At 40.8% G+C, this 25460-nt stretch overlaps 1 protein-coding gene across 7 annotated transcripts in view; it reads right to left on the bottom strand.

Moving 5' to 3' along the window:
• Window positions 1-490: 490 nt before the first annotated feature.
• Window positions 491-25460, bottom strand: part of LOC125761657 (uncharacterized) — a 173576-nt gene continuing 148606 nt past the window's right edge. For 5 of the 7 annotated variants that reach the window (XM_049422990.1, XM_049422985.1, XM_049422984.1 and 2 more), the window contains exons 7-16: window positions 20825-21397; window positions 10013-10253; window positions 9553-9941; window positions 9304-9470; window positions 8870-9227; window positions 8737-8801; window positions 8440-8668; window positions 8241-8368; window positions 8057-8167; window positions 491-7968 (exon numbers count right to left, since the gene is read on the bottom strand). In XM_049422990.1, coding sequence (XP_049278947.1) covers window positions 7684-7968; window positions 8057-8167; window positions 8241-8368; window positions 8440-8668; window positions 8737-8801; window positions 8870-9227; window positions 9304-9470; window positions 9553-9941; window positions 10013-10253; window positions 20825-21397 — 2546 coding nt within the window. In that variant the 3' untranslated portion in view covers window positions 491-7683. Of the gene's footprint in view, window positions 7969-8056; window positions 8168-8240; window positions 8369-8439; window positions 8669-8736; window positions 8802-8869; window positions 9228-9303; window positions 9471-9552; window positions 9942-10012; window positions 10254-17640; window positions 18052-20824; window positions 21398-25460 lie in introns of all 7 variants that reach the window. The other 2 variants (XM_049422989.1, XM_049422991.1) reach the window with 2 other exon arrangements.

Here is a 25460-nt window from a genome sequence, read left to right as displayed (position 1 = left end):
ATTTTGTATGTATTTTGTGCAATTTTCATTTGAAAGTGTTATCTGAAAAATGAAGCTAGCATAAAATAAAAATCAGCGGTATAAGTTGTTTTTCGCTTTGAATTTCATCGTGAAATAATAACAAAATGCACGTTATCTTAACTTTAAAAATACACTTACCCACCTGCCACCACGTTAGAAAACAAAACTTTCGCAGCTGTGTTGTATTATTACAACACATGTACGTAAGCCGTTGGATAAGAATGTAATCGAGGTGCCATCTCGAGCGAGAATCGTGCTGCAAACCGACGAACAAACTATAATACCTAAAACTTACCATCGGATTGAACGGAAGGATAATATCGTAACGAGCTTACCTTTTGTACGGCAGTTTGAAGTGAGATTATATAGACATTATCTTTTCATCCGCTACGAGAAATGGTATTCTTTCAACGAATGGTACACCTCGGTATACACACGAGTAATGGGAAAATTTCAATCCAACCTCGGATTCGGTATAGTTTCATCTTCAGATTGTTTTATTTTCTGCTCTTCATTCTTCTCTGCCCACATACACACACACGAGCTTACATGGGATTTGGGTTTTTGGTATGTACTTTCTCTCCCCACCTATATTTCGTTGCCTCGTTCCCCGCGTACCTATTCGAACAATGAGCTGATGTTTTTTTTTTGAATCGGTTTTGTTTATGTTTCTTTTGCTTCCGGTTGTAATATTCAGCTTTACACTTGTTATGCTAACATATTTCTATTTGGTTTTCTTTTCATGTTTGGATGCGATATAATGTGTATTCTTCTTTTGGGATGTTTTGCTTTCATGATTGAGTATGTTTGTTGATGCACTTATCGTACTTTGATGCGCGGATGGAATGAATTAATGGTTAAACCGGTGAATGTTTCTTGGAATGAAGTCGGTACGAAACATTGTGCTTGTTTTATTTTAAAAACAAAACAAAAACGATCTTGATAGTAATATTCTACCTTGTAGGAAACCTTGTACACATTGTCGTTTTTTATCATTCTTTCCCAGTGGTAGTCGCCCGTTTTTTCTTATCTTATTCCTGTTTTGTGAAATGCAATTTTGTCCGGAATGTCCTTCACGTGCAGTGTAAGGTTTTGAAGGTTGGTTTTTTAAAGCGCAGCGTGGTTTGTTGTGAAGGGCTTGAAACATTTTATGTTGGAATGTGTTCTGGATTAAAAAAAAAATTTAAATCACATTTTGGCCTGATTGATGTTTTTACTCCATCTTTGTCTTTGTGCTTCCGTTTTCCTTCTACACTATTATTGACCGATCTTCTAACAATGATATCTTCATTTTGCTATTTAAAATTTGCTACAGTTCAACCAAAACAAGCTCCATAAAGCGTGTACCGTCCGTTGGTTGGGGGTAGTAGAAACAGCCGGTTGGGATTGGTTCAGATATTTAAACATGCACAGAAAACAGTAACAACGGTTTACCACCAACATTGGGTTTACCAACAAATTTGGACGAAATTGAGGATCGTGATCATGCGTGTGACGATATTCGTATGTAAAACTGATGCCCACTATTGACATTTGGCTGATCGTGCAACCCGTTTGTAGAGGCCATCGAGGATACGATTTGTGAACTTTTGTATTTTGTAGTAGAACGTGTGTGTTGGTGTGTGTGTATGTGTCATAATCAATAATGGTGCTTCGATTCTAGGTGTTTGCGTTTGGTGAGTGTGTGTGTGTGTGATCGGTTGTTGGTGGTTGGTGATCGTTCAAATCACTGCAGTTCTTCTAGTAAAAGTGTATGGTAGTGTAAAACAATGTGTTTGATTTTTGATGAATTATATGATATGTGTATGTGTTTAAGTTTTTCTCATTGTTTTTTTGTTTTGCTATATTTGAACAAATTACATCTCGCTTTGGTTTTTTTTACTCTCTACTTCACACGTTTCGTTATGCTCCCTATCTGAACCAGATATAGATCTGGCGAATCTGGAAATCCAACGGCTTAACCTAAAATTGTTCACCCAAAAAACGTAAGCTTCCAAAGTGTCTAAAATGTCAAAAGAACATACACGCATATATCTTCGGGTTTTTTGTTTGTTTGTTTGTTGTTGCTTTGTTTCTCTTTCCCATTTCCGTCACGTCTTCCACTGTGAACCTAACGTTCCTTGGAGCACCGCATCATCGTAGGTTGGTTATGTGGTGTATGTATATAATGTATATTGATAATTTTCAATATGTATATCTTCATGTATATTATGTATATTATGTACACACAACATTATACGCATCACGGTAATGGTGCGGTAAACGTCACTGCTTAGCATTTTCCACACGGTTTTTCCACGATTTGACGTCCCATCAAACCTGTAAGACTGGGTACTATTGGGGGGGCCCGTCGCAGGTTTTTTTTCAGGAGACTGTTCTCTTTTATTGCTACCATTTGTCAACTAGGATGATAATTCACCGTACATTATTGTTTGTTTGCCACACCACGGTCACGAATGTAGATGCACTATTTTGTTTATGAATTTGTTTAATTTTGCTAATCTGGTATGCTCTTGGCTAACAGATAGAGCTGAGAGCATCGAGTCGACTTTATACCGACACTAGTTAGCACTACTGTGCAAACCCATTCCGTCACTTTTTGCTGATGATCGCTAATCGCTGTTTCGTGGGTAATTATTCCCCTAAACCATCCCATCTAGCCATGCACCACTAGTGACCTGCATCCCTTCAACTACTATGCACATTTCATAACGTTTAAAATCTATAGTGTAACGTCACATAGTTTTACAAACTGCAGTTTTACAATAAAGCGGCGATCATTTTTCTTAGTGTACTTGCATTAATGAGTCAATTCATTTTTTCTAGTGTTTTGTGTGTTTTTTTTTCATGTTTGTTTGTAGTGAATGTGTGACTGATTTTATGTTGTCGAATGTGTCGAGTGCTCTTGATGTCTAACTTGCAGTCGTTTCGTCCGTGTTTTTTTCATGTGCGTGTGTAGGTGTGCACCGGTTTCCCTCCAAAACGGGTGGATTGTATGCTCGTGTCAAAGTGTTGATGTGTATCGATTTCTTGTTTTGTTAAGGAAGACATATTTTTTTAAAACCGTATGATACGTGATACCATACGGTTTTGTTTTTATTCCGCACTGCCAATACTTACTCGAAATTTTTATAGCTTTTGTTGTGTTTTTTTTAATGTTTTTATTATATAATTCTATTTTACTCCATGCCCATCATTGTTCTGCTAGTTTGCAGTATTGTACCAGATAATTACGGGCATTCTTCGGATCACGAGCACATACCTTCACATACTTGTTCATACGTTCATGCACACGCACTCACAGTCAAAGCACATGAATGACTACCGGGAAGCGTTTAGCCACATTTTATGATGGAAGGGAAACAAAACAAAACAAAACTCCAAATAATTGATTTATTGGAAAAAAATTTGCTCAAATGCATTAGAAGAAATAAGGAAAGAAAAACTAATAGTCACTTATTGTTTCGCTACCTTACCATCTACCTAAAACACACTGGTTTGACACTATATTGTCACTACTTCTAAAAACGGGTCTAACAGTACACCTTTATGCTATACATCCTAACTTGGATTCTATCAATCCCGCGGCTTCGCTAACGATATGTGTAAACATTGCATTTGGTTCATTTCTTGTTCACCTTTTTGTTAAAAATCAATCTAAATGCTTCAAATCAGTTCTGAGTAATTTTTCTACTGAAAATGTTTCAACAGTTGCACGATGATCAATGTTTAAAATTTTTGTATCGTAAATTTGAGAAAAGAAAAACGAGAATAGGAACAGAAACAAAGTATACAATTGTATCAAATATGTTTCATTATTTGTTGCCTTCCGCGTAGGTCTGTATTCCACATGTTTGAAAATCCATCAGACGTTTGAAAAATATGTTACATTACTAAAAGCGGACAATAATTCTTTCCTGCTGTATTATTAACGACTCCTCGAAGGGATCGTTACAAAATTCATGGTCCAAAAAATGACACCACGGTCGCATCGGCTGGCATGCGTTACAATTCAATTCGCCCTTTTCGAAACGATTCTTAAGCACCAAAAGGTCATCCACGAGCGGGGTTGATCTTGTTATACATCTTTAAAGGCGTAGACCGACGATCCAAGAGGGGAAAAAAACAAAATCAACGAGTTAAATGTCAGGGTATCGGTTACAGACACCATATCGGTCCGTCTCTGTCACGGTGCATTGAACAAGCTTTCCCGGGAGGTCGTTACCTTTCAAACTGTGTAACATTGATAGCCTCTTGAATCCAATCACACATCGATTCGAATGAGAGGTAAAACAAAAATCCAATAACCCAACAGCCCAGCCCAGACAGCGTGTTGAACAAGGGGCTATAAAATCCGGTTTGGAAGCACTTTTTAACCTCCTCCGATGTGGGTGGCCACCTAAGGCTGAGAAAGGGTAATGAGAGGAGAGGGCATTTGGTAGTGTTTTGGGGTCAAGGAATAAACGCGTTGTCGAAGTGCAAAACGAGCTCCATATTCATCGGTTGGATGGAATCGAAGAGCAGGAATATTGGAAACGTTCATTTTTTGTAGTTAAAATGTTTTGAAGCTAGTAGCTGCGGCTACTAGGCGTTATAGGGAGGAAAAGCTCTTAGGTGTTTGAACGGAGTGCAGAAAAAGGCAACAAACACACGTGTGTTTGGGGGAGTTTAGCACATGTACGTACATCCTAAAATCCTATCTCAAACATGTTGCACACTAGCGTTCCATGTTGTAACAGTACGTGTACGGGAAGCTGGTTCGGCACCGGGCGTATGAATAATGGCCATTATCAACGGATGTCCAATTCTCAAATTATCGATTCTTTCTGGCGAGTTTGGGTGATTTATTTTCCCGTTTCGCTCGTTTCCGAGCCACTGTTTGCCGAGCAGTGTGGTAAAAGGTTAGAACTTGATAGGATAGAGAAAGCATAAAAGGATTTTTTTTTGTTTGCACTCTCCACTGTTCACATTCACTGGGCATTTCGTACGTTCAACCACATAAGTTACGTGCACACGCTGGCACTGATAGTTCGGTCTGTTGGGTCGGTGGGCTGTTGTTTTAGTTGGGCTGTGCCTTCGTTTCATCTTTGCATTAGAGCGTTGTCGAAATCAGAGAAGCGTGGTGATGATATGGACCCATCCATTCACGAGGTACACCAAACGGGGTTTTGAAACAAAATGCAACCACCACACGAATTTCATCGAAACAAAAAAACAGTTTCTAAGGGAGCAAAACCAAAAAAAATGGCACCCCGAAAAGCTCACAAAACCCCTGGAACGGACGTGCCGAACCCAGGGATGACAATAAATGGCGTAGTGCAACTGATGAGTCCCACCAGACCTGACACGCTACGCGCTCCGGCCAAGAGTGTTTGGTGTGCTGGGAAATGCTTCACTATCGCTCATTCCGGTGGCATGAGTTTTAAGCTCGACGGGGAAATGATTCGATGAATGCAAAGCGATTTGCTGCATGCTTTATGTTGCTGGTTTCGCGTCGTATTGCAAAAGGACAATTCTATGCTTCTAAATTTGGACAAGCATTTGCATTGGGTTGCTTGGGATCGAAAGTTGTTGTTTTTTTACAACAATCACTAATTCTTTTTTGCAAATGGGATTACAATCAGAACTAAAGAATAGTTTTTTTGTAGGTGAATTCGTCAGTCCATTATTTAGACTAAAATTGTTGTTTATAAAATAGTGTTAAAAATGTTTAAGTAAGAATAGCTTCTTATACTTGGCTGAGTATTCAAAAAGGAAAATTAACAAAATTGGTGGTGTGAATACTCAAATACACTGGTGAACTGGATCATCTGAATTAGACATCATGTGTAGAAGTCAATAGTCAACTGTGAATAATTCGATAGCCGATAGGCTTTACAAAACCCAACACATTACAAGATTAAGATGTTCATAGATTCAAAATAAAACTGAAATACTGAAATTCCAACTGAATTGACTGCGAAGTAATTTATTGTTTTCAAATGATTTTAAGCAGTTTTTTAATTAAAAAAATAGTTCAATGAATTTTGAGATAAAATATTGAATATTTGCATTGCTTAAAATGAGGACACTGAAGAGAAATGATATACTTGATGCTTTTAATAAAAAACAAAATGGTGAACGAAATATTACTGCAAACATTATTTGATATATTTTACAGAAAAAGTATAATCAGCATGAAGTATTAAATTTGAAGATGGCCGGCCCGGTGGTGCATGTTAAAAACGGCACCCGTCCACACGGCAGGGACCGGGTTCAAATCCCATCCGGACCGTCCCCCCGCAGCAAGGACTGACTATCCTGCTACGTGGTAAAATAAGTCTTGATACGGCCAGGCCGTTCTAACCGAGCAAAAAAAAAAATTAAATTTGAAGAATCTTACAAAAATAAAAGAATGGAAAAAGGACCGGATTTTAAGATATGATTAAATAAATTGATGCGCTGAACTGAGAAAAACTTAATGTTTAAACAAACAAATCATTGTGCAACCATCAATACATTCACATACCAAACGGGTTTGAAGCTTTGTCTGCAAGCTTTAGTTTTAATGCCGATCCTTGGTAACGAATGCTGTATATTCAAAGCTTTTTTGCAGTTTTTTCCCACACATCGGATTCACGCCACTGCCTCTCTCGGGACACGAAACATATTCATACAATCAAGCACAAATACACACGCACACACAATCAGATGCAAAAGCTAACGACGATCGACACAGTGCTAACGTTTTCTTCCGTCCCTAATGCATCGCTTGTTTCTGCTCACCGAACACAAAGAGAAAGCAATAAAAACAAAAGCACTTTAAGCTCATCCATTCAGCCATTCGTTCTGCTTTACTTATGTACACGTGCACACGCACCAATCACCACATTTGAACTCGTTCACTCGTTTCATACCACACCATCACCACCACACATGTCTTTTCTTTCACGCACTGGCAGGAGTTTGTATGACAAGCTCACAGCGCAACGCGCACACGTTTAGCCCGCTTGATCAGCCTGATCCTGAGCAAAGAGATCAACAGTCCAGCACGATCGTCATTCAGTTCAGGTTCGTGATGAGTGAAGTAGTAGATAACGTTGAAGATTTTTTTTTCTTTGGATCGGGGTAACGAGAACAGAGAAACGATAACAACAGGATGTCAATTTTCGGTAATGATGAGTAGCTGTACGGTACGGTTAAAGTGTACTTGTTAACGGTAGTAGCAATAGTAATAGTGGTAGTAGTTATAGTAGTTAGTAATAAAAGCCATAGTAAAAGCAATGAGTGAGTATTAGCACCATCGGGAGCATGTTGGAATGGTATTGGTTTTAAAAGGGGGGGCGGCGAGTATATGATGATGTGCATTTGCCTAATGCCACTTCCGGTTTTGTGTAAATGCATCACCGCAACTGATCACTTGAGCGATGGGACTGAAACGGAACCCTGGAACGACTGCAATCGCAATGCAGCGAAAGGACTAAAAGGAAAGTACTCTACTATATTACACTTAAACAGTCATACTAGTTCCTCTCGCGTGTGTTTCTCGTGTGTAGTGTCCGTCGGCATAAAAACATAGCACTATTGTGCTGATCTGCCCTGCAGGATGACGGTGACATGGAAATGAGATGTTTGTGCGTGTCTCGAAGCTTGTAAACCACTTTACGTCGGTATTGTCGATCGTCACGTAACCAATCGTGGTGCTGCTGGCCATCGTTGATGATGTTGCGTCCACCGGACAAACGGTGGCACTAGTGTGCCGCAGAGTGTTAGCAGCACCGTTGCCACTCCCGTGATCAGGCTGATCGCCAGCGATGGGGTCGTATGCCGTCGGGCATAACTGACCTCGGGCCATACGATCTGTACCTCGGCCATCTTAAAGATGCTGAGCAATCGATGAGCGGACAGTTCAACGTACTGTGTGTTGATCTGGTGACTGATCGCTTCCAGTATTCTGGTGCACTGGTCCTGCAGTTTTCGAAGAAAACCAAAATGGACACAAAAATTAATGTTAGTTAAGTGCACTGAGTGTTTGTTACGCATGCTGTAGGTTTACCTTTTCCAGCTTTAACAACTGCATCGGTGTGAGCTTTGGATCGAGCGGTAACCTGATCGAAAGAATGATATTTTCTTCCGTGATGTTGAACAGTGTCAATGTACAGAGTGTCTGTGAAAATAAAAAAAAGGTAAAATAAATTATTTTGTGCATAAAATCGTTGGTATTTTGTTGACAATCCTACCGAGTTATCAATATGCTGCAGGACGTATTGCTGTAGGGCACGTACGGCGTCCTGTACTCCTAAGTTAGTGTGCGGTCTTAACAGTGCTTCGTCGGTAGAACTATATCCTAGTAAAAGAAAGATACCACCTGCAACGAGAAGGAATTTGATTGTGATGTTAACTTATCCTTCATTTTTTTAAAAGTGAAAATAGAATTACCAGGTAGTTGATACTCTCCCGGTGGTGGCCTCATGCAAATGAATCGTCCCGAGTAGCAGAGGCAACGTCCACGGAACGCTTGGTATGCCGGGGCGGCATGGCTGTAGTACGCAAGGGCAGTCCGGCAAGGAGCCAACGGAACGCACAGTGCATGACAGGTAAGTGCGAGTGAGTCGCCACCACCACACGTGCACAGTTCGCTACATTCAGCATCGTCCAAGATGTAGAGCTGTTGGATAAAAGTACTCCACATTAGATTGCACACTGACAGTTGCGAACCAGTTTCGACGAACTTACCCGACGACTCTTCCCTTCTGCAATCAGCTGATCTGGTTGGTGAGATCTCTGCACCACACAGTACCCTGTAATTAAACGATCGACTATTTAATAAAGAAACTATCTAAAGGCCAACGATTTGCTGTGTACGTACGAATTGGAACGGGTGTTGTCGTCGGTTCAGTCGTGGTTGTTGTAATAGTTGTCGGTGGAAGTGTCTCCACCTCCTGCACTTCCGTGCTGGCCACGTGGAGTACCTGCTCGTCGGGTCTTTGATAAATTTCCTTCCCATACTGCCCCGTCATGTCATCCTCACTGTCCGAATCGACCGACTGATGCCGAGTGCCGGTTGATCGATCGTACTCGTCAGGCTGTGGATGTTGGTGGCCACGATCGATATCGGAACGTTCAATTACACCGTTTTGATTATGCACAAGCGTTTCCGGTCGTGTGTCGGGTGTTTCGACGTAGTTCGATTCGACTGTATGCATTTCGGTCGGTTTTGGTCGATACTGTAAGCAGGACAACAGAAGATTATAATGCAGAATTAGATGCTACATGGCGTTTATTTGCCATTCGGTTAATTACCACGGGTTTCGGCTTTGTTGGAGGCGGTGTTGGAGGCTGTGTGACACGCGTAGTTCTCAGAGTGGTGGTTGTAGCGATGGTTGTGGTAGTTGTTGCCATAGTGGTCGTTGTCGTTAGCAGTCCCAGTTCTGCCAGTCGTTTCAGATGAAAATCTTTTTGCGACTCAACTGTAAAATGTGTAAACAAGCGTCACAAACGATAAGGAAAAGTGTTTTGAAAGATGCTTGTTTTTGACAACTTCACACTCACCGACACAAGGATTAAGCCAGAGCAATCGCTGCCAGCCTAGACAGTCGTACAGTTGCTGCATGTCCGAGCCCTGGCAGGCGCAGGTCGTCCTGAGCGGTGTGCCCAGAATGCCAAGCATAGCCTGCCTGCAAGCGCTCGTCTTTCCGGCACACTTCTTGGTCACACTGTCCACCGCACAGGACTGCTCGAACACCTCCAGCCGGGCGCGGCAGTCTTCATCCTCACGGCATAGCTCCGCGACCGCGTGGCACGCTGGCGGCGCATTGTACGCGATACCATTGCCGGTCGATGAAGACTGCTGGCTGAGGCTTTCCGGTGGCCGCTGGGCACACACCGGATGCAGCTTCTCTTGCGCAATCATGCAGCTGTCGTGCCGGTTGGGCGTTTTTCTGCGAAACGATCGGAAATACTCGTGAGCATCGTGGTTTGGGAATGTGTGGCGCTGAAGCGGAACACCTACCTGCACAGACAGAACGCAATGTCCAGGCTAAGATCGTCGTGAATGCTTTTGTAAAAGCTTTGCAGTGACTCCATGCACGCATTTCGATTGCACCGATGCTGATCGCAGTGCATCAGGACCGTCTTCAGCGCGGACGAGCATACCTGATCATCGCGACAGGAGTCCAGCGCCAGGTGGCAGGTACTTTGGAAGTGAATAAAACTCATTTCCGCCTCCTTCTCTTCGATATCGTCCGATCCGACTGTTGTTTTTTTGACAGGTGGAGGGGATAAAAAGGCAACAAAGAAGGTGAGTTTTGTTGGTAGAATTGCAATTGAAAGCATAGAGAGTAGTGCCGTCGCTAAAAACGTAATCATCTGCACCGGAAGTATTGCGGTGGGAATTGTCTTAATTCGAGCTCGGAAATGCCCGGAATGCTGTGTCATTCGTCCTGGCGTTAAAGTCGGTAGAGTATGTTTGTCGGTGTGAACGAATATCTGCGATTATACGCAGGACATGTTTATACTGCCATGTTTCGCACGAGTATTTAATTATTGTATAGAGAAGTTATAGCACACAAGTTCAAGTATAGAATAAGGTAAGAAACAGAGATTAAGGTAGAACATATAACCAATGACGAAGTAGACCAAAATGCGATTGTAAGAAATGTATCAAGATTGCAAGGCAAAAGTAATCCATAACAAGAGAAGAAGAGAGGATATATAGCCAAAGAGCACGTTTAAAAATAGGTAAGAAGATAATGAAGAAAATAAAACTCATTGAACAAGTATGAAACAGATTCGAAACCTTTTGCTGGTTGCCGATAGACGATTGAGATGAGTGTATTCAAAACGAAATGTACGGTGATGAATATCATATGCGAATGTAACGACCCGAGCCGAGAAAGTAAATGCTGTATAGGAACCATCGTAAACGCACCATAAACCAACGTTGAAATCTTTCGTCCATTCTGTTTATCACAACAAACGTAAACGGACGTTTGTTAAAATGGCAAACAAAACAAGATCGTGGACAGAACTGCTGTTGAAAAACTGTTGGTGGGAGATAAGCATTTGTGGTTAAAACCGTATCAAGCGCAATCTAATCGAAACGAAACACAAAAGTGTACGGAACTATACAGAACCAAAGGGATAATAGTAAAACAACGAAAAATGCAAAGGCAAGGCAAATACGGAAATGAAAAACTATTCTAGCTTGGAAGCAATTGCTAAAGTGCAGAAAGATTGCAGAAATGATGAAGCGCATGAATGATCTTGAATGATGATGTTACGATTTGTTTATTGTTTTTTTAATTTGGTTTGGAGTTTTATTGATCCTTAAAGAGATCTTTTATTGATCTCTTTTTATCTATTTTTCTCTCTCTCTCATTCGCTTTATATTTATCGTATTGCAAAGAATAGTTACAACAATATGCATCTTTATTAGAAACTTCTTATACCTACATAGCAGCTTGCTTTTATTGTTTATAGATAAGCAGTATTCGGTTGTTAGTAGCATTATGTACAAAATTTGCCCATTATTGTTACCACTTGCTCTCAACACAATTCACTTTAATTACAAATGTCCGCTGAAACTTTAATAACAAACGATCAAAGAAATGCTTTACATTTGCACGCGGAAGCATCAGACACGGTTTCGTATTGTGGCTTCAAAGCAACGTTAAAAGCAAAACAGTCATGTCCCTTTTTTCCCAATGGCGTTCGTCATACTCATTCCCTCCCTCCCTCCCTCCCATCATTTGCTCCCTCTTTTCCTATCGTTTGAAGACTTCGGTGTTAGAGTGGAAAAATATTAATAAATAAAACATAAATTTGAAATTTAGCAGCAAATGGTTAGACGAGGGACGCTCGGTCTGCGTCTCAAGGCGCAGCTGGATCGAAGCTATTAAAGCTGTTGCTGGTGGTTGTGAAGGGCAGCAGAAGCGCGGGTGTGGATGTGGCAAACAGCTTGGTCGATGCCAACGACAGTGTAGCGATAATGGTGCTACTGCTAGATGCGAGCTGTTGAGATGAGTGAATGGCAAACGGCAAACGAAAGCCGGAACAGCGTGTGGACGCAGCTTACGTTTCCGTGAACCGACGGATGACGATAATTTTGCAGTCGTCTGTACGCGTTATGCTTCTCGATGGAAATGATTTCCTCAGGTCTCTTAACTCCCTCTCCGACTCCAACGGTCCAGACCGTTTTTCTAACATCCTCTAGTTGGGTTTGTTTTGAAACGTTATTAAGCGAGTCTTCTAAATCGCTTAACGTGTGTGTGTGCGCGCCCGGCTTTCTGCATAACTTGGTGGTGAGCAGCGGAAGTTGAAGGTTAACAGAGTCGAGTATGTTGTTGCATGTGCCGGTGGAGGATTGAATAGCCACAGAATGTAAGCAAAGCAAAAAAAAACACCAGGAAGCCGGTAATCATAAGAAATCACGACTAGCTCTTGAACGTACGATCGCGGTTTGACGACAGATTAGAAACGGACCATCAAGAGTGAAAGCGAGAAAAAATAGGTACAGAAGGAAGGAAAAAACGAAAGACTGTTAACACCGGTCAGGCGAAATGCAAACGAAAGCGCAAAACGTTGGCCGACAATTTTAATGAGGAGAAAATTAAAAACTCAATAAATAAATTTGCATTTAAATCCGCAACCGCATCGTTCCCAAACCTGCAACGGTACCATTCGGCAGAAGCAGCTGTTCAAGATGATGGGAAGTACTTGAAATGCATGGGACTGTGATGGTGGTTTAACAAGGTATTTTTTTCGCCTTTAGTGTATGACAGGAATCTTTCTGTGTGTGTGTTTTTTTTTAGTTTTGTTTTTGCTCTTGTCGCTTCTTATGCCTTTGCGTAGGTAATTAAATTAAAAGGCAAAAAACAAGAAGTTATAAGTCGTTCCAAGTGATTTTGTGGTGGGTGGTGAAAAAGGGGGTGATGGGAAGGAAGAGTCTTTACCACTGAATAGATTTAAATTTGGGTTGCAAATATATGCGACCCATTCACCAGCGCTGAATAAGGAAACCACTCGTACCGCGGCAGCGCAAACTGCGTGGGGATATACACACTTGTTATTAATTGGTATGAAGGTATGATTTTGTGTGATGATTTTTTAGAAGTATTTCGCAGCACAAAAAAATTCTTGACATCTTTAAAAGGGTGGCTTTATGCTTGGAATGTTACGAAACTATTACGATAAAAACGCGGTACCAGAATAAAACCTGGACAACTGTTTTTGGATTTTATAGCGTTTAAGTTTTTTTTAAACTCAAAACTCATAAAACCTGGTATCAGGAGGAAAAAATCCGCTGGTCAAAAAAGCATGCTTTGGCCTACATATGCTCCTCTACCGGCCATCCGTCCCACGTACCCACTCACAGTGAGGAAAATCAATAAAAACGAAAGAAATAAAATTATCGTAAATCATGGGCTGAGCCAACGGTTGAGCGAAGTTGGTTTCAATGTAGCGCGATTGTAATAAAAACATTACCGGAAGGCAAATTTTCTCTGAACCCGCACCAAAAACGGAGGGGAAAGTATACCACATCCTGAAGCTAGATTTACAACATACGATTTTGTAGCGTTGTTAGCTGCGACGCAACAATATTATTACACTAGCTCAGGAAGGCTAGCTTCTTCGAGCCCGTCCGCTTATGGTATAAAATGGAGAGAGAAAAAACAACACTCACCGGAAACTAAAGCCAAACTATGGTTGGTGAATGGGAAACCCCGTTTTTTCCGTTTTGTACTAGAAGTTATTTGAACAAACTAAACGGCTTGTTTTTTTGTGAGCATATTTTAAGAATGATGTCTTCTGTGTTTAGTAAAGGTGAAATGTACTTGGTGCGCACAAAAACATGAATTATGTAAGCTGCACCGAACGAGTTGTTCGTAATATACATATTGACTTTATGATGCAATTCTTTGTTTTAAAGAATGTTTGTGAAATGTTTCACAAACCAACAAACCGTAACAAACCACAAATGTGAACAAATGTTTTCATTAATAAAGTGTTTCTCTCGTTATTTTCTATGACGAGAATGATCAAGCCAAGTTACAGAATCGTTATTCGTTACGTAACGATGATAAATGGGGTTATTTGTGTTACGATGTGTTACACAGTGTGTTGCATATGTTTTAGCTGTTTGTTGTGTATCGTGTGTATAAAAAAATTTCAGAAAAATTGGAAAAAATCAGGCTTGTTTCTTTGTTGCTTATAGCTCCACACTGAGAATGAAAACAAAGTATGTTTTGTTGTATCCGAGAACAGCATTGACCACTCCACATCATGATCGCGGAAAAAGAGATTCATGATCAATGAAAGAAATATGCTTTCGTTTAGGGTTTGTGGCGAATGTGAACATGAATTAAAAGTATTCGCTCTCTCGGAAGATAACATTTTCATAAAAGAACGTGGTGTGGACCGCTTGTGCCAATTAAATTGAAGAACAAAAACAAACTGTCCAAAAATGCACATTTTGTCAAAAACCGTATACCCTCGCAACATCTCTAAGCCGTGGGGCCAAGACAGTTGACACTTTTACTTAAACCTCCTCAGTCCCTCAAATTCCTCAAAAAGCATCTAAATTGCAAAGTCTCTGTTGCGTTTTGAAGGTTTCTGTCCAATTTTATCTCTGCAACTATCCCTCACGGTTTCCTTGCTGCTTGTCTTTCCGTCAGTGACAACACACGAATGTGTGTGTGACGAATGCAATGTATTTTAAGAAATTGTAGTTAAGAAATTTAATTGAAGTTTTTTCTTCTTCTTCAATTTTATAGAAAATATAAACAATAAAATTGAGTTTTAAGGTTCCAAATATAAAATAAAATTTTATTAAATAAAGGAACTAGTTTTCGGTCCAAGATCAAGAATTTTTCGTTGGTTTAAAAGTTTAAGATGTTAACTAAAACTTGTGTCACACACTGCAGGATCTTTCTAGATGATTCCTCGAAAATTGTCGCATAATGATTTAAAACTTTACAGGACGCCCCAGGTTTTCCTCAAAACGCAAATAACTAAACTTCCCTTGTAAGTTATTGAGGTTTTGAGCTTCTGTGGAAATCGTCAACCATTATGACAGTGCGGCCGTAAATTCGACCGACATAACAATTTTGCGAAAATTCCAAAAAGAATTGAGACTAAAAATGAGGGCCAACTGATCGCCAAAATCATAATAATACCAGAACCAAATGGTAGCTTATATCATTTCATCTGTCTTTGGTCAAGTTTTTCCTTCCGGTATAACAACTTTAAACTTCAACCTTGTACTTCAAGGCAAAGAATAATTTGAAGCGGAAAGCACCGGAAATGACGATGTGAATAAAATTAATAACCTAAACGGTTATATCAAAAATAATAATCTTAATTGCTTCATTTTGCACTGTTGGTAATAAAAGATCTTGAAAAACCACTTAAGCAGGTATATTGAAAGTTATCTTGAAGTTAACACTGCCGGCCCATCTCAGTTAAAGCAAAAAATAACACTTGATGATACAAATTGTATGAAAGAGTTGAGGAGCATGTGGAGTGTAAAATTAAACGTACCTACCCAGCCCTTAAAGAAAAATGACAAGTTTTATTGCTTGTGCTTATACTATTAACGGACAGGACAAGGCACATTTAAAGCTTTATGAAAATTCGCAAGTTGAACAAGTAATGCGAATGTTTTTTGTTAAACTTTTGGAATTGTTCTTCTTACATTGTGATCTATATGAAAAAAACAAATCGCTTACTGCATCATACACAATCTGCAAAGAAATCTTCACTGTAATGGTACACTATCTATCAATTTATTTTTGATTCACCAAACATTATAAATTCAACAACAACTAGTCTAAGCGTAAAAGCTCTTTCAATAGATCAAATATTCGCGTTTCATCATTTGCATGTGCACAGGCGTAGGGCTTCTAGTTATAGCTTCTATAATTACGCAAAATAATACGCATATTGCTTACGCTCTTAATGTGTAAAAATAATCCTTAAAGAAACTCCTAACCATTGTATGACAATCATAACGATTATAGAAAAATAAAAAACGAACAAAATCTGCTGATTAAACGTATGATTAATATCGACATAGTAGTGGACAAAATTATGCGAAATAAAAATACAAACATTTACAAACAAAACCACACATATCAGTTGCAAAAACCAACCCAAAAAGCACATACTGCATTTACACGGTGTTAGTCTGTTTATTTTGCGGGATGCACAAGTGAAAGATAGTGTTTAAGTTTGTGTGTGTGTTTGTGTGTTTGTAACTAATATCGTGAATCGGAACCGATAAGAAACGGGGAAAAGGAAAATGCAAACCATAATTTACCCGTCCAAAACTTACCTTCCCAGCACAGAAATTACAAATCGTGTATGTTGTAATGAAAAATGGACAGCTGGCACAACTGTTGTGTACGAACGGGTCGAGTGATGATGGTTGAAGTGTGGCCAAGAAAGCGTCGCAAACACCTTTTTACTTGTGGTTCGATTCGATCACCGTCACTGGATGGATCTGCTCGGTGAATTTGTGTAAGTGTAGTGATAAGAACACCGCAAGCGTGGAAAACACATTTTGCATAATTTTCATCATCTGCACGGACAGGATCACGGTAGTAGCGTTACACTTCAACGGTGAATCAATAGATCATCGACGGATTAATGGTGCTGATAGCGGGCAACACTTTCGAGACAGAGTTTAAAAGGGAAGCTGTAAACCACACATACATACATGCACTCATACACCCACACCCATACACACACACACACACACACACACGAACCATTTAATGCCATTCTGATGGACTAGTATATAAATTTGCACACCTATCACATAGCGAAGAGAGAACAGGGCCGTTTCATTAAAAATAACAAAACAAACGAAAACAAATGGCAATATATAAATCAGAGAGAGACCCAAGCGAAATTAATGCGAGTGGTGGATCAAATAACAGTATCAACACATCCGTTATTTCAGTGAGGCCTGCAAAAGCAATGGACGTTTGTGGGAATGAATCCGAAAAACAACAACGCGTTGAATCGTATCCAAATACATAAAAAGGGAACCATTCGTGATAATTGTTGCATATTTTAGCAACACAATGAGAAAGTTTTTGAATGGAGTAATTCATTTCATAGATTGAATTAATAGAAGGCAAAATAAAATTAATACACTTTTTGTTGGTTTTTTAATGCTTGGATAATGATGGAGTATAATTAGTCATTTTACAAAAAAGGGACTTAAAGTGTCACGAGGTTTTTAATTAATAGTGTTGGCTGTTGCTTTAAACGCTATTGTACAATAAGACAGCACAATATTGGAAAACGTTTTGTTAGAAAAATAAAATCAACGCGAACTACTAGAAAGAATACACTCATCTCAATCGTCTAGGCAGTGGACAAAAAACACATAACACAAAAGGGCACCGTGGAAACACACACGCCACACACGCCGTACAGTAGTACAATGATGAAGTCATCGGCGAACATAAACGCCGGTACCGCCGTCGCCGCTGCATGCCAGCTTGCGTTACTTCCAGATGCAGGCTCCCGGTGTTTAGAAAAGGTGCAAGAGTGAAAGGTACACGGACAGAAACGGAAAAACCCGGACGTCCTGTTCCGCTGCAGGACGGCTGTCCGTCGAAGGGTACCTACATTGTTTGTCCATTGTGTGCTCGTAGCTCGAACCGTCAAGCTCGATGGCCGCATCTCCATTGCCACCGTTCAAACTGATCAGAATATTGTCGACCGGAGCGGACCCGGCCGATGCGGCCAGGTAGCCACCGGTACCGGGGCCACCGATGCCACCACCAACACCACCACCGGTTGCGTATTCGTACTCGAACCCACCGTACGAATGCGGATGCTGGTGTTGATGGTTGCCAAAGTGGCCGCCGGTACCGTGCTGATGCAGATGATGGTAGCCGCTAACGTTGTACGGATAGAGTGCCGTCTTGTAGTGCTGCGGATAGTAGGCATGCGGTGGCGCAACCAGCGGCGTCTCGATCAGGGCCATATTCTGGTCCAGCAGACGGTGATAATTATCGTCCACACCCATTGCCCGCACTGCAACGACGTAGAATATTGGTGGAGGAATATCGATGTAGCAGAGAAAGAGAAAGATAGAGAGAGAGAAAGAGAGATAGATAGATAGATAGAGAGAGAGATATATAGTGTGATGTGAGATGTGTTGGACACACAAACAAGGCGCGTGTGTGAGGCTATCTTCCGTGGCAGGTTAATTTGTTGCGTGTATTTGTTTATAAATGAGAGTATATGTATATGTGTGTGGATGTGTGTGTGGTGGCCAAATAATACGAGCGGTTTGGGGGTGTTGGTAGAGGGCATGGCCGAGGCAAGGTGGCGCCAGGGAAAGACTTGGAAGTGGTGTGACGCAACCAGAGCTTCGGTTGGCATTACGCTTAATTCATGAGCTTGGTTTAAGTAACCGTCTGCGGTCGTCGAAAATCAACAAACAGTGCCGGTTGTCGAATCTCATACATGTGTGGGACTTGAGTTTTTTTTAATTGTGTGTGTGCGCATATACGTCTGTTCTGTATGAAATGATCGGCCACCGGATGCTGTTCAGTTTCCATGTGTTCGCTGCGTGGAGGTTGAGTTGAAGGGTTTCAACCCACGCGGAGCAAATCTGAAACAAAAAAGCCCATGCTCTACATACGGCTGTGGGAAAACATTCGGTCGAGCTGTGCTGTATTGGTTTTTTTTTATTTATTCCGCTTTTTTTTTGGTTGTTGCTACATTTGTTCATAGCGTGCGATCGAAAGAGAAATCGCGTGCACTCCATTTCGGAAGCTTCAGCACAGCGACACACCATAAAACCTACGTCAGATGTGTGGTTTTTGGGGTTTAATTGTGTGTATCTCATTGCTGTCCGCCGTTATTCAAACAAAAAAGCCCACTCCTTCCCCTCCCACCCCCACACACAGAGTGGTTTGATTTACGAACCAAAAGTTGACTTTCCTTTTCTGACCTCTGCATTGACTTTGCAATTTATTTTCGAAACGATATTGCATTTAATTGCTGTACTGTTTCCAATTGCGATTTTAAAACAGTATGAAAAAAAAACTTGTTTTGTATCATGCACAATGAAAAGCAATTCTTTTTTATCTGTGTTACTGGTTGCGTGGTGGTTAAATATCTCTGATATCTTTAATTGCTAAAAAAAAGCTTTTCTTATATGCAATTAATAAGGTTTAAATTACATCAAACTCGTACACTTCAAATGAGTGTTTCCTTTCACTTGATCCCTTACTTTTTCAATTGATCCAATTGACGGTGAGCTTAACTTGGTGCATTCGATTAAAGTTTAAACACCTCCAAACACCTTACTTTTGCCTTGCTTTCATGTCTACGTTGGCTGGCAGAGCAATGTATCAACCATTAGATGCGTATCTAAGCCAGATAATGACCATAGTACAGTTTGCTGCATCTATACGATCGTTTTAAACGCTTGCAAATGATTTCATTAGCAGATGATAAATTTGTTTCAGTATATTGTTGACAGCAAGCGATAAGGCGACGAGTTATTGGTTTACGGGTACATGAAATGAATTTCGATTGAAATAACCTATTCGAACTTGAATAGAAATGAATTATAGTGGAAGCATGGAAATTACAATAACTTGGGCAAATATTGCAACACGCCTGCAAATCATTATATTAACGTAACCTTTATTAAAAGATTGCGATCCTAGGTTTAAAAAAAGTAGAATTCCCTATTATAACATCATGGAGTTGCTTTGTAGAATGATGCTTTTTAACTAAAAATTGATGGAGGCGCCCAGTACTTCATGGCTAGCCATGGAGACGCCTAGTACATTTGCTGTATGCCCTATTTGCCATTTGCATTTCATTCATGTTAGAAAAAAACAACAATTTTAATGCAAACTGCTGCAATTTTACTGTTTTGATGAGAATTTACTAAAATTAGCAAACAAGCTATTTAAACAAAAAATCAGAAGCGAAATGGAGACGCCCAGTACGTCACAGTCCGTAAACTCATTGATATTGAGTTTTAATGCTTTTCTTCCTTTCTTTTAATTTTAAACTTTTATATGTACTAGAAAATGTTACTGAAGCTTAATGTTACTGTTAATTAATTTTATAATAAAACTCAGTGTTTAGAACATTATTGTTGTGTATACCTGTGGAAAAAATGATTTATTAATGAGATTTAGTTAGATGAAATGCGTGGCAGAATGGCATCATGATGGTGCTGCCCAGGGACCAGCACTGTGCGAATTGAGTGCTTACGTGCGTACATTTGACGTAGTGCAGGTGCGCTATAGTTTGCAATAGTGTTCATGTGTGGGTTTGTGCGTCAATCAAGTGCTTGCAAATCAGTCACAGTCGGTTACGTAGGTGAACAGTTATTATAGGTGCGTCATATAGCGTGATATCGGTGCAGGTGATTACAAGGGCACATTGTAGTAATTATAGGATTTTAGATAAATTTAAATGAGAGATTCAAATTTATTGAACATAGAGCGAGAGAGACAGTTGTGCATTCAAAAGCGTGAAAGAAATTGATTAAGTGACACAGTTCTTTATTCCCGATACTCAAACATAATTATGTATTAAAAGCAAATAGAATGACGAAATCGGAATAGTCTTGAAATTTTTCAGTTCACCAAAAAAATGCTTTTGAGTGCATCAACATCTTCAACCTCTTATGCCAATCAAATGCTTGAGCGAACACTTTGCATAGGACCGTTCTTCGCTTTCTTATCGGTCCTTTAGATCACTGCTAAGAAGAAGGAACTGTAACAGTGAGATAAATAAACAACAAAACAGAGGACTATGATAACTCGTTTCTCACCAGTCTCCGGTTGCTGCTGGAGGTCAGATGGGACCGACATGCTATCCCATCGTCCCATACCAACGTGACCGGTAGGATCGGTAGTACCATTCTCGCCGTGCCGGTACTGATGCTGCTGGTGTTGGTGCTGGTGCTGATCAGGCCACGACGGTGCGATGGGTGCATTATTACTGCTACTATGAGTGGGACTTTGGTGCTTGGTGTGGTGCATGCTGGTGTCAAAATTGTGCTCGTATCTAGTGCGATAGTTGTGCTCTGTTCCCGGATGCTGACGGGAATTGGTGGAGGATGAGGATGAGGAGGAAAAGGACGAGGAGGATTGATCTGTTTCCGCGTTGGTACCGTTGGCCGGTGAACTCGAACCTGGCCCATCGGGTAGGTTGATATAGTCCACCGTGGCGTGGTAAATGGCGGAACCGAATGCTGACGGTGGGTACTTCTTGGAGGGAAACAGAAAGTATGGATAAGTGCTCGTGGGTGGAGGATCTTCAATGATGTCAGAGGGAAAGAAGTTCGGATAGATGGAATTAGTTGCGGTGCCAGAAGATGTATCTAGTGCGGAGGGAAGTACATCTGCAAGAAAACGAATGGTGCGGTAAAGAATACAGTATGCAAAATACGAAATATTGGTTGATTTATGGTTTCGTTTTGTTGAGGCAATTGCTGATCGTTGAAGGAACATTGGGTCTTTTTTTTTGTTTACTGGGAAGGACACAAATACAAATTTACCCAAATATGCAACTGACAAGAGAGATCTGAAAAGTGCTTATTTAACTCCAGGAAAACTCAACAATCAAAACTAGAATGTTTTTAACCTAATTTTTCAAGTCCTTTCAAGTACTTGCATTTTTCATTTGTAACCATAAGTCAAATCACCCAGGGAGTACCATAGGTCTGTTAAATATGTGTTGAATACGTTAACGTCCAGATGTCGAATTTCCGAAGTCATCCTCAGGTGCACCATACTGTGCACAAAGTAATTCTGTACACCACAGGTTGCATTCGTATTTTGGCTATTCCACTCATATATTCCTCAGTACATTGAACCTGTCATCTTGTGAACCAGTTTGGTTCTGGTTGGGTGTAAGGTTGAACTTTTTAAGCGTAAAAACTTTGGCTAACCGATAGTTATACTTTCGTCCGAACCACTTACCCGTTTTGGATGTTGTGGGTTTTTTGCTGTAATATGTGCCTGGAAAATCGAAAGACTCCTGTGCAGTGTACATGCAGAAAAGTACAACAGCTCATTACACGAAGGAAACAAGATACCGGAAAGCGTGAGTAAAGGCTACCAAACATTTGCCCAGCGAACAAACCAAACACCATCGTCATATACGAGTGAAAGCCGACCAAAAACTATGAAAACTACAAATTGCTTTAATAGATCACGTCATTTTTAGTGTGTCTTGTCTGTGGAGTAGTACCACCGATAGCAATAAACCTGTAGTCTTCCCACTTAGTATGCTTCTGTGCAGGTTTACTTTAGCTGACGCGTCTACTTCCGATTGTTGTTTCTTCCCGTACCCTGTTCCGTTTTTTGCTTCACCGTAAAAAAAGTTGTTGTAAATTTCTCTTACACCAGCCCGAACTCGAACCGGTGGGAGATGTTTCTTTATTTGTTCATTTCCGGTCGTGAGCTTTCGCATGGCTTGGGAAAGTCTTCATAAAATTCATTGCTCTTCATTCACGGTTGGGTGAATGGTAACAAACAGAAGAAAAGGATTACGGGACCGGGCATTCTACGTTGGTTGCTGTCTGATCTACTGTTTCCCACCGTAGCCGTTGGCTGTGCAAGCGATTTCTTATCAAACCCGTTCCGTTTCCGGTGTGTTGAACCACCCGAGGGGGAAAGGCTACGAAAAGTTTCGTTGCTGGTTAAGGTTTGAGTTTTTCTTACACTTTCCTCGCAGCTGTAACTGTTGTTATGGTACCGTCAGCATAGGTTGTGAAGCGAAAAGTGAGCTTTCGTACATCTTAAAATATGTTGGCAGAAGCGTGTTCGTTGGCTTTCTCACCCATTATTGGTATCAGAAAAGTTGTTGCTGGTTACAACTCATTCTGAAGGAAGATTGGTTTTAATTGGTATGTAAGCGACCAAACTTTTTGTTTGCTGCTCGATGTACGTGTCGTTTCTGGTTTGGAGCAGTAGTTAGAAGAAGCAAAAAAATAAACTTTAATTTGAATCAAATTAAATTAACTTGGTGCATTTGATGGCATGTCTTGGGGGAAGTTTATGTTCATTATGAACATGGTGGAAAAGTACAACTGCACGTCATTTTGAAACATGTTTGTTATGTTTGTATCTGCTGATTCAAAGAAGCAGATGATAAGAAACTCAAGCACAATTCCATACAAAAAAAAAACAGTAACTCACAAACAGCAACAATGAAAGAGTAGGGAATATCTATTCCATAAGTTTCTTGGCTAACACTTGCCATAAAAAGTGCATTAACTACAAGGAAAGAAGCACCACATAGTTGTCAAACTGATCAAATTTCTGAAAGCGTGAATTCAATTTTCAAGCCCAAAATATTGTTACTTGAATCTTTAAAAGTTATGCTCTTGTTTGATAAAAAAAACTATGAAAATTCAAGAACGCTGTACGTTGATAAACAAGTTGAAGGAATCTTTTGGTAGGAATTTCTCTCCATGTAAAGTGACGGTAAAGGTGCATTTTAAATAATTCTTTTTGTACTCCTTTCAAGCAGCAAACCTGATAGGCCTTTGGGCACAATTTGTAAATTGTTCGTCCATGTTGTGCATCGTTTGATGCTTTGCTTTGATCCGTTAGTTGTCCTCTCGTTAACCTGTGTTCGTTCGAGTGTATAAAATGTTGGAACTAGTCGTAACTTTGGGACCTTTGTAGTTTGGGAAAGCTTTCTTTTTCTTTCATTTTTTGGGTTGAAAGATTCTGTTAAATTCAAATGTTTTAACTTATTTGAATCTTTGATAAGATAAACTATATAATGTGAAGCAAATATCTTACCAAGGACGTGTTAGCGAGAGTTGTTATGAAACATGTGGCCAACGCGCACGTCTTCAACTAATTATATTGTCACCATTGTGCGATACACATTCAGTTGTTAAGTTTGTTTTGTATACCATAATGCAAGATCCACACTGAACATCGATGTCAATGTCCAACAGCTTCCCATTGAACAGTCATTGAGTTGTCCGTACTTTACGGACACTTGTGAGATTGTGTCAGATAATTCCAATCCTCAGCAGCATCCTTCATGCCGTTCACTTTCCGTCCTTTCCTCGCTCTGTTCGAAGCAGTCGTTCACACCGTACCGTACAGCGATTAGTCATGTTCTGCGATGGTTTCCGCACCGTGGAGGTTTCCGTCGTGCTCCAACCATGCTTCGAAACTTCCATGACCAATCGTTGTGTCACTGTATGTGAGGTGTGCATTTGTTTCGTCTCAGCGAGTGTCGAGCGAGTGCAGTCAATGTGCCATGAGCGCTGCAACGACGTCACCGACTCGTCAAGACCACAAAGAAGTACACCACTTTGTCTCTTGTCTAATAAGTCTCCGGCTACTGTTCGGGTGGCAGCACTTGACGCGATCGTATCTTGTTTACTTTGCGCCTTTGTAGCCATTATTGTTGCCATTCCTCGGCGTTCTCTTCGTTAGTCTGATGACCCATGACACATCCGCGGCGCACTCCATTGCACCATTGCGAATGGAACCCCAAGGACAGACAAAAGCATGGAGAGCAGCGGGACGATACCTGCTCGAAAGCAATGGCACGTTCCGGACATTCCGTCCAGCGGCGAAGCAAAAGCATTCCCCCTCGAATGGTTTCGTGCGTGTTCGTCCACTTTGCCAGTGTGTTTTAAGAGGATTTGACATACACAACTCTCCTGCCAGCCATTTGTAAGCTCCCTCGCACCACTCCAACCATGCGTGACTTATTACCTAGCGCTGGTCTCGGTTACGGTCGAGTGGAATTTTGTGAACACACGAAAGCGACACAAAATCACACGCAGTTTCACGTGTAGTGGGTGGGTTTTCTTTTGTGGAGGGAGGATGGATGTTTAAAATTTTCATTACTTCCAGCCCTTTTTTCTCGTGAGCGCCACCAGTATGGCCACCGAAAGCGGATGGGACGAACCCGGGCACAGGGAGCATAGGGGTGAGGATTGGCAACGCGCGTAACGCTAGTGGGTGGGCCTCCCGTGACCCGTTAAATCTTGTTTTTATGTACCCACTACCAGGAACTCAATTATCCTTCCCACGCGGGTTTTGCACGGTGCAAAACACCGGAAGCATAAATGGAAGGAAGTGGTTTATACCTCTTCGGAAAGCTTCCACCTTTTATGCGCGTTGTTTCCTCGCCCCAAAAAGGACAAAAGGTACGGTGCGTTTATTTGTTAGTATATATATTTTTTGCTTTATGCCGCGTACGAAGCTTTGTGTACCCGCGTACGCAATGCACGTCCTGGGGCATTCCATTGTAATTGATTCACCGGGTAGTGTGAGTGTTACAGTGCGGGTTACAATACTCTTTGGTTGATAAAAGGTGGATGAAAAAATGTTCCCCGAACTGTACCAGAAACGGACAACAGCGTGTTGGAACACATTTTAACGGTACGGTGCGGGAAATTCAAGCCATTCAACCAAGATAGAGCC

Source organism: Anopheles funestus, chromosome 2RL (genome assembly GCF_943734845.2).
Source record: "Anopheles funestus chromosome 2RL, idAnoFuneDA-416_04, whole genome shotgun sequence".
Lineage (NCBI taxonomy): Eukaryota > Metazoa > Arthropoda > Insecta > Diptera > Culicidae > Anopheles > Anopheles funestus.
The sequence above is the reverse complement of the archived record's forward strand: the minus strand, read 5'-3'. Positions and strand labels throughout refer to the sequence as shown.